At 40.7% G+C, this 10,636-nt stretch overlaps 1 protein-coding gene across 1 annotated transcript; it reads left to right on the plus strand.

Annotated features, from left to right (window-relative positions):
• Window positions 1-4,782: 4,782 nt before the first annotated feature.
• LOC146529804 (uncharacterized) lies at window positions 4,783-10,341 on the plus strand. Its single transcript, XM_085200692.1, has one exon. The coding sequence runs from the start codon at window positions 4,783-4,785 to the stop codon at window positions 10,339-10,341; it is 5,559 nt and encodes a 1,852-aa protein (XP_085056818.1).
• The last annotated feature ends 295 nt before the right edge of the window (window positions 10,342-10,636 follow it).

Genomic DNA, 10,636 nt, shown 5'->3' on the forward strand with positions numbered 1-10,636 from the left:
TTATGTTATAATCGACACTCGAGCTTCATTTACTTACACCTATATAGCACATAAATTTGAACTTGAATAAAATATTAATTAAATCAATAAATTCTAAATTGAATCTAAATAACTAAATCTAAATTCAATTAACTATCTAAATAAATATAAAGTGATAGAACTATTAACCGTAATTGTAAATGTTGATAGCCTATTAATTTTTAGTGCCTCTATTAAACCGAACTTTCTAATATTACTTGGAATTTCTATACTACAATTAGTTAATATAGACGTTAAATTTGAGGCCACCTTGGAGTGGTTGTTATATTATGGCAGAAAGTGTTCGTGGTGGTCCTGAGGTCGATCCCCGAATATTTTATATTAAAATTCTTTTCATTGCTATGGGTTCGTAAGCGAAGGTGTAGAGTTGTCAAACAAATAATAGAGACATCCCCGCAAATTAACAAAAATAAGTGGATAAAAAAACAAAAATTGCATGTATATGTATATATAAAAATTGCATATATATATGCGAGATTGCGAGATATGCGAGATGCTCCGAAAATTGGGAGGAAAGTACGTTTACTTTCCTCCCAATTTTGGAGACGGATTGGCGAAACTCAACACAGCGCTTGGTCTTGTTAGCAACTCTCTAGCAGAGACAGAATCTGACCCAGAACCGTCGCTTAAACATACTAAAAAGAAACAATAAAAGATAATACATTAATAAAGCAAAAATAAAAAATAAAATCTCATATAGGTAATATTTAACCTTTTTATCGAGTTAATACCGTTACACACTGGACCACTGAAGCAATTAAAACTTAGACAATTCATCTTGATTCGGCGTTAGTTTTTGGTAATCGTATGGTTTACAATATAAGTTTTAATTACCGGACCAATAACGTAACCCTAAAACTTTTCATCCCCTAATATGTTGCTTCGAAAATTCGAAATTTGAATATATTATGTTATATAGAATTTTCGTACCACAGTGTTATTCAGGTGACATAAATAAGAGACTAATATAATTAATGGATTGTTTTGTTATAAAATATTTGTATTGATATTCAATCGTGTTGTGTGATAATTTGATAAATAATTTTAAAGTTTGCTCTTACATTTTAGTATTGTGGGATTATTTATATATGGACAATATTAAATAGTAAAAATGCTTCTATGCTGCTTGCCTTTCTCTGTTCTCTTTTCAAGAACCTCAAACCATGAAGAGGTACTCGTAGCTTGTTTGCTTATAAATCCATGGATTTTCGCCCTCATAGCAGAGCTCCGTTTGAGTGGCGGAATTCAACTCAGAATTTCAACTCGTCATTTATCTTATTGCTGGGGCAAGAAAATAAAAATAATTAATTCTCATGAAAGGGGATCGAGCTTACAGTAAGACGCTGTACGACAGCCGCATAACTATACAGAAAAAATATAAAATATGGATATTTCCGGTAATTAATATAAGCCGGTATCCTATATAATACCTAGGTAATGCTTAGAATCCAGATTGCCGGTAGCATGGATACGCTGAACAAGATATTAAGGCTTTTTTTCCTTTATTATATAAATTTGGGATCCGTCGTTTCGTCTATCGTATCTCTTCTTTAGATTTTCACTTCAGATATTTCAAACCTTTGATTTATGTATGCCAAAGAAAAATGCTCAACACACTGAATAACTTTTGTTACATATTTCTTCTTCATTTCTCATAGTATTTTTTTTATTTAGGGAAAGGAATACAGGGAACTTAGTCTTAAGATATTCCGTTCCCATTAAGACACTTCCGATCACGATATTCTGCGGAATTCTGGAGGCACTGCGTGTTGTGTGCTGGAATTCAACGCCGTACTTTTGCTCGGTACCAGAGCGAGTTAATAAAAATATTAAATTATTAATTTTCTCGAGTGGGAATCGAACCCCCAAACCCGTCTCGTTTACATTCGCACACTTACGTTTCTACGCCACGACTGGTCTCAGAAGTTTAGCTGCTCTACTATATATATATATTTATAAGCGTATATCTTACATAATTATTGAAACATTTATCTACGTTTTTCTGCCTTACTTTTATACAACAGAAGATTCGACAATTTAAAGAAAAATATGTACTATATAATATGTAATACGCTAGAATCAAATACTTTTCTATTTTCATAGACGATCGTTGTATTATCCATCAACAGTTTTGACCTTCGTCAAAGGCTTTCTCTAAAACCTTTTTATTTCTCGCTGTTTTGATTGATTTTGGATTAGAAATTCTATTAAGGCATCGCTTCTAACGTTTTAATTCATATTTTTTGATAATTCTTTTCGCATCATATTGACCCGCGCTTTTAATGGAAAATACCTTATTAGAACGATACCTTCTGATGGCATTTAAAACATATGTGTTCCATGCATAGGATGCAATGGATTTTAATACAGTTATCACTGATACATATTATTATAAGGATTTGAGATGTAGGTGTGATAATACAAACATATTAAGTTAGTGAGCAAAACCACGTGTAGACACTAGTTAAAAATAAATGTAGTAGACCCCACAACCAACACATATCATTTAAAAGAGGGTGCATAGTTAAATGGGCTGATAATGAAAATATTTCCGCTTCATTACAATATTAATCACAGTTCATTTGGCCGCGTTCAGTTTATAGTTGCTGACGGGTCATTTAGTCGGTGCGTTTTGTATTGAGTGTAAATTGGACAGATATTTAAATAAATACTACTTGTGTACAAATCAGTTTTAATTTTGTTCGCGACAACCGACGCGCATCATCGGCTGTGAACTCGTCACAACATGTTAGAGACTGTTTAGTTTGGCAAAAAGTGACGTCATACCACTCTCGTAATTTTGAATGTTATTATTAGTGTCTTTTCTAAATTAATAGTGTTTTTTCCTTTGTAAATAAGTAATTACATTAAATAATAAATATAAATAGATTTGGGTTCCGTTTTAGATAATAATTTTCGACTTTATATCTTATTTGTATAGTTGTACTATGATTTGCCGCATTAATCGCTTTTTATATAATAATAACTTCCGTATAGTAAATTTTATTATTAATTATTGTTTGTCATAGTTTTCTGTAACAAAATAACAGATTTGTATATTCCTAATGTGTGTAATTAATTTTAGAGAGAATTTTCATTGTAAAAACTCATGTAAAATTCGTCATCGTAACAGCATTTTTCGTAATTTAATAATAGATAATACTTAAATAGTATAATGTTTTATACATAGATAGATAGATATTTTTATGTTCTTTTAATATGTATAAATTGTAAAAACATCCGATTTTTAGTTATTAAAATATAAATGTAAATGTGTGATAATCATAGTAAAAATATTGTTGTAAATAAAGATAAAACGGCTCGGTGGCTCGCGGCTCTCGTTACCGTTTAGCTCCGCGCAACGGAGGTGCGCGTCGGGCGAGACAGAGACAGTCGGCAATCAACGGTGAGCACAACAGGAAGAAGATAGAATCGGAACAAGACACGAATAGAGCCGACAGTCACCGACCGTTATACAGTGATCAACATCTTGTTTCAATATCCTGTTTCAACATCCTGTTTCAGTATCTTGTTTCAATGTATAGCAAGAACGTCTCACAAGAACGTCTCACAAGAAGGACTCCCAAGAACGTCTCACAAGAACGTCTCACAAGAACGACTCACAAGAACGTCTCACAAGAAGGACTCCCAAGAACGTCTCACAAGAACGTCTCACAAGAACGTCTCACAAGAACGTCTCACAAGAACGACTCACAAGAACGTCTCACAAGAACGACTCACAAGAACGTCTTGGGGTCTCAGCATACTCCGTGTTCCCATGATCTGGAACCTATAGTGTGCAGGGCGTCAGCGGCTCATTCACTTGAGTTCCGCCCGTCCGGTACAACGTGCTGGTCCTTCGAGCCGGATCTGGGGACTCCTCACCGAAGCTGAAGCATCATCCGTCATCGTGCAAGTTATCGCAGTGCTCCGTCGCGCAAGTGCTCCGTCGCGCAGTACTCTATCGCGCAGTGTTTTCCGTCGCGCTCGCAAACGCATTCGCCGTCGCGTTTCGCATCCGTATCGACTGTCGCGCTCGCAACTGCGCTGACGTCACATATCCCGTCACGTCGTGAGTGTTTTGTGCATCCGCCTTCGTGAGTCTTCGTAAGTGCTCCATCGCGTAGTGCTCTCCGTCGCGCCGTGCTCCATCGCGCAGTATATTCCGTATTGACTGTCGCGCTCGCAACTGTGCTGAAGTCGCCTTACTCGCCTGTAGTCTTCGTGAATGTTCGTGCATCAGCCTCTGACATCCGCCTTTCGAGTGTTATCGTGAGTCTTCGTGAGTGTTCGTGCATCAGCCTCTGACATCCGCCTTCGAGTGTTATCGTGAGTGTTCGAGAACCTTCGTGCATCCGCCTTCGAGTATTATCGTACTACATCGCGCAGTGCTCTCCGTCGCGCAGTGTTCTCCGTCACATAGCGCTCTCCGCTGCGCTCTCCGCCGCCTCCGTTGGCGTCCGCATTGACTGTCGTGCTCGCTACTGCGCTGACATCTATCGCGCCGTAAGTCACGTCGTGAGTGTTCGTGCATCCGCCTTCGAGTATTATCGTAAGTCTTCGTGAGTGTTCGTGCATCATCCTCCGACATCCGCCTTCGTGTGTCGTCGTTCGTCTCCGAGAATCTTCGTGCTTCCGCCTTCGAGTGTCGTCGTTCGTCTCCGAGAATCTTCGTGCATCCGCCTTCGAGTATTATCGTTTCGTCTTGGTGAGTTTTACCAATTATCGTAGGTTTTTACTAAGATGCCTATCACAAGATCAAGAGGTCGATCCGAGGGATTGAGATATGAAGCCGACCCTTCATCTAGTCACACAGAGGTGACACACCCGCCTACGAATACACAAGAGGATTCCGAAATAGAAAAGAACTTAATAGTACCAAGTGACGAAAAGGAAGACTCAAGAATTATTTCAATTAACAAGGAGGAACAATTTGAAGGCACACAAATAAAGTCGACAACTTCGAAACGTGCAAACTCGAAGAAGTCTACGAAATCCAGACGTAGAGCAAGAAATGCTCGTGAAGAAATACTTCGCATCAAGCTTGAACTCGCGCAAATAGCTCTGGAAGATGCTGAATCAGATAGTTCAGAATCCCAGGAAGATAATATATCGAAAACCGACTACGTTAGCTCCTGGATTGAAGATAATGCACAAATCGTACAAAAATCACTTACACCATGTGCAGATGTTCCGAGGCAACCACATCCAGTGCCGTCATGCTATAGAATGCCTCAACATCCGAATATCGGCAACAATTCCGAAAATCAACAAGCAATACAGAGAGATTCAACAAAGGAAATAGAGGAGCTAAAAAAGGAAATAGAAAATTTGAAGAAAAGATGCGAAAAAGCCGAAACCGCTCCTACATCGTTGTGTATGAAAACAGAGGTACCTAAACCTACAATGTTACCTCCATCATCGTCATACAATTTTCCCGTCGCGTCCAAAGTCATCATGGATCTTCCTACATATAGTGGAGTGTTAAATGAATGGCTATCATACAGGGCCATATATGAAAACACTAAGGGATACTTCAATGAAGTTGAAAATACAGCCAGAATTCGAAGAAGCCTAACTGGAAAAGCATTGGAAGTCGTCGACACACAACTCATAGCTCATTCAAAACCGGATGCCATCATAGAAGAGCTTGAAATGAATTTCGGTCGTCCAGATGCAATCGCATATAGTGAATATGACAAGCTTCGATCTCTACCTCGTTGTGCTGACAATCCAAAGGAGATACATGCATTCGCCAGTAAGGTAAGAAGCAGTGTCAATCTGTTTCGCGCCCTCGATTTACACAACTTTATCACTGCGCCAGATATAACGAGGGCCCTTCGTGAAAAGCTACCATCGTCGTTATGTACCAGGTGGTACGAGGAACAAGCATCTATATTCAAACCAGACCTGACGCACTTCAGCGAGTTTCTCACCAAACAAGCAGCATGTCGCACACCTTATTCAACAGAGATCCCGCACTCAGAGCCTACTCGTCGTGTGATACATAGAACGCACAATACTACCGAAGAAAGGAAAACTAATAGATTTCATGGAATGGTGAAAAGTACGTGCAAAATTTGTAACAAAGAAGGTCATCACAGTATTAGCTGCAAGAAATTTCAAGATGCCAACTCAGATAAAAGATGGGAACTCGCCAAAGAACACCGACTGTGCTTCAGATGCCTGCGGTTCCGACAATCAGGACATTCCTGTAAACCACAGAAGTGCAATATTAAGGGATGCATCGGTACTCATCATCGATTACTACACTATGATAAAAAGGAGAAATCAGAAATTCGAAATCAACAAGAAGAAAAGGAAACCGTGGCCAACGCATGGGTACCGTCAAAGGCGCATGCTTATCTTAAAATCATACCAGTCAGAGTTCATGGACCGGCGGGAGAAACCTCCGCATACGCTCTATTAGACGACGGATCAACTGTATCTCTCATAGATGAAGCTTTGGCAAAGGAAGTCGGTGCTGAGGGACGGCTGGATCCTTTAAAGATGGAAGCAATCGGGGATATAGTTATTGAAACGCCGGGATCAAGGCGTGTTACCGTGACACTTGCTAATTCACAGAAAAAGAAGATTAGCTTTACAGCTCGTACCGTTCCGCATCTTAATCTTTCCCCGCAAACAATTCGTGAAGAAGACTTAGCTGCCTGCGATCATCTAATAGATTTGAAGAACCAGCTCACCTACGACTCAGCCACGCCTAAAATTCTAATTGGTCAAGACAATTGGAATTTACTACTCGCCGAAGATGTCCGTATAGGACCGAAGAACCAACCAATCGCTTCACTCACGTCGCTCGGGTGGGTGCTACATGGTGCGCACAATAGGACATTGGGTCAGAAAATCCATTTCGTCAATCAAGTTACTGCTATTGAAGATAGAATGGATGAACAACTGAGAGATTACTTTGCCTTGGAATCTCTTATCATTAATCCGCGTCGGCCAGACTCTGATCCAGAAATAAAGGCTGAAAACATTTTGAAGAAACACACACACCGTTTACAAGATGGGCATGTTGAAACCACACTTTTATGGAAATCAGAGAACAGCATCATGGTTAATAATTATGAGTCGGCGCTGAAGAGGCTCATATCAATAGAGAGAAAAATTGATCGTGATCCTGAACTGAAAAGGAGATACACCGAACAAATGGAATCACTCGTCCAGAAGGGCTACGCTGAGGTGGCACCTAAAAGTATCTCTCCAGGCAGAACATGGTACCTGCCACACTTCGACGTGCAAAACCCGGCTAAACCAGAGAAGCTTCGCATTGTTCACGACGCCGCTGCTAAAACCAAAGGTATGTCACTAAACGATTTCCTCTTGACTGGACCAGACCTTCTTCAATCGCTTCCTGGAGTCATGATGAGATTTCGCCGTCATGCTTTCGCTGTATCAGCCGACATAGCCGAAATGTTTATGCAAGTCAAAGTAAGACCTCAAGATAGGGATGCCCTTCGCTACCTGTGGAGAGGACACCGGCGGGAGGGAACTCCTGAAGAATATCGCATGACGTCGCTTATATTTGGAGCTGCGAGTTCACCATGCACCGCGATATTCGCTAAAGATTGGAACGCAAAAAGGTACATCGACACGCATCCAGAAGCAGTGGAAGCTATCATCCACAACCACTATATGGATGACTACCTAGACAGTTTCCGAAGTATAGAAGAAGCTATAGAAACTTCCAAAAAGGTCCAACATATCCACGGAGAAGCTTGTTTCAAACTCTGCAAGTGGGTTTCAAATATCCCGAAAATAATAAATGAACTTGAAAAACAATCAAATATGACAGAAACTATTAACCTGGGTACCAAAGAAGAAAAGATTTTGGGTTTAATGTGGAGACCGTCAACCGATGAATTACGATTCAATTTAAAACTAGCAAGATTACCGCCCAGTTTATTAAAGAAAACAGCTCCTACGAAGAGAGAAGCTCTGAAGATAGTTATGTCACTCTATGACCCACTTGGTTTCGCTTCACCCGTTACTATTCGTGCTAAACAAATTCTTCAAGAATCTTGGCGAAGAATTATAGATTGGGATCAACATCTGGATGAAGATCTTTCCAAGCAGTGGGCAGAATGGATGCTACACCTTCAGAAATTGAAAAATGTGAGCTTACCTCGATGCTACTCTGGTTATAGTGATGCCACATCTGTACAACTACATATATTCAGCGACGCCAGTGAAACAGCCTACGCAGCAGCTGCCTACTGGAGGGTGGTTGCTCCGGATGGAAAAGTCCAAGTCAACATGATCATGGCTAAAGCGAAAGTAGCCCCGCTCAAGGTTATGTCAATTCCTCGTTTAGAACTACAAGCAGCCGTCATGGGAGTTCGCATAGCAGAAGCTGTCATAAAAGAACATCGTATTGCGCCGGAATGCAAAATCTTTTGGACAGACAGTAAGACAGTTCTGACGTGGATAAGAAATGGAGCCAGGTCTTATAAGCCATTTGTCGCACATAGACTAGCAGCCATTGAAGAATATACCAAAGTTGAAGAATGGCGTTGGGTACCTTCTAAGCTCAATGTCGCCGATATAGCCACCAGAGAAGTACCATCTGATTTTGGAGCTGATCATGAATGGTATCACGGGCCTGCCTTCTTGAAAGAAAATCCGAGTACCTGGCCTATCGAAAAACCGGTCGTGTCAAATAATACTGGTGAAGAACATACTTTTACCGTTAAAGAACTCCAGCTGAAGACAAAATTACGTGAAGCAATTCCTGATCCACAACGCTTCTCAAAATGGGAGCGACTACTTCGTGCCACAGCTAGAGTCTTGCAATTTTTAGATATTTGCAGAAATAAAAAAGAGAAGATCTTTTATAAGCGAACACGTAGAAATATGGAATCAGATCCTACGTGGAACAAACGAAGAGAAACATTGCAAAAGAAATCTACTACTCTACATAGCAAGAAATCTATGGATTCCAACAATTTTCTGATATTGGATTCGAAGTACATTACAAAAGCAGAAAATCTTCTCATCCGAACATCTCAAGAAGAATCTTTCAATGAAGATATCACAGACTTAAGATACAACAGGACTATTGCCAAACAAAGTCGCCTTCATTCATTACCCGTAGAACTCCGAGATGACATTGTCGTTCTTCGCAGCCGTATAGCCGCCGCCGAGGGAATAAAAGACGAAACAAAGAAACCACAAGTCTTAGATGGAGATAACTACATCACACAGTTATATATTGATTGGACCCACCGTTGTCTTCACCACAGCAGCACCGAAATAATAGTAAATGAAGTACGTCAACATTTTTGGGTAATTCGTCTTCGTCCCACCGTGAAAAGGATAGTTCATCAGTGCCTCAAGTGTCGTATTCGCAAGGCACAACCCCCACAGCCTTCTACGGGTGATCATCCTAAATCCCGTCTCGCTCATCATCGAAGACCATTTACATACACCGGCTTAGATTATTTTGGCCCTCTCACAGTAGTCGTCGGCAGACAACACGTGAAACGTTACGTCGCACTCTTCACGTGTCTTACCACTAGAGCAGTTCACCTGGAAATCGCCGCCAGCCTAAGCGCAGACTCTGCCATACTTGCATTGCGAAGATTCGCTGCACGTCGAGGATGTCCTTCCGAAATTTACTCAGATAATGGTACAAACATGCATGGAGCAGACAAAGAACTTCGAGAAGCATTCAAAGAAGAAGCCAGTCGTCGAGGCATCGCATGGCGTTTCATAACACCATCTGCACCATTCATGGGAGGCGCATGGGAACGTCTTGTTCGCTGCGTGAAAACAGCTCTATACACTATTCTTCGTGAGAGATACCCCCGAGAAGAAATTTTGGCTACATTACTCTGCGAAGTAGAATATACTGTGAATAGTCGTCCCCTCACACATGTTTCTGTAAACAATGACGACGAAGAATCTATAACACCCAATCACTTTTTACTTGGGGGTTCAGCTCGTCTACCTGTACCTGGCACATTTAGTGAGGACGACATCGATAGCAAAAAGCAGTGGAGACGCTCACAGATATTAGCGGACATGTTTTGGAGACGCTGGGTTCGCGAATATCTCCCTGAACTTCAACACCGGCGGGAGCCTCATGGTCGAGGCCCTACTTATGAAATAGGTGACCCGGTACTTATAGCCGACTCACAACTTCCAAGAAATACGTGGCCAAGAGGACGCATAGAAAAAGTATATCCAGGTGCAGATGGACAAGTGCGAATAGTTGAAGTACGCACTAAGGGTGGTCTTCTGAAAAGGCCAACCAAAAAACTCGTTCCGCTTCCAAAGTAAGAAGACGTCGTCGCTCACCGCGGGAAAGATGCAGCATCACATCGAGACCTGATTCTGCACGGCGGGAGAAATGTTCGCGACAACCGACGCGCATCATCGGCTGTGAACTCGTCACAACATGTTAGAGACTGTTTAGTTTGGCAAAAAGTGACGTCATACCACTCTCGTAATTTTGAATGTTATTATTAGTGTCTTTTCTAAATTAATAGTGTTTTTTCCTTTGTAAATAAGTAATTACATTAAATAATAAATATAAATAGATTTGGGTTCCGTTTTAGATAATAATTTTCGACTT

Source organism: Heliconius melpomene, chromosome 17 (genome assembly GCF_056956725.1).
Source record: "Heliconius melpomene rosina isolate 202511_hmr_F chromosome 17, ASM5695672v1, whole genome shotgun sequence".
In the NCBI taxonomy this organism is placed as follows: domain Eukaryota; kingdom Metazoa; phylum Arthropoda; class Insecta; order Lepidoptera; family Nymphalidae; genus Heliconius; species Heliconius melpomene.

What these genes read in the sequence shown, in the direction of transcription:
- LOC146529804 (XM_085200692.1), top strand. Translation starts at nt 4,783, where the DNA reads ATGCCTATCACAAGATCAAGAGGTCGATCCGAGGGATTGAGATATGAA.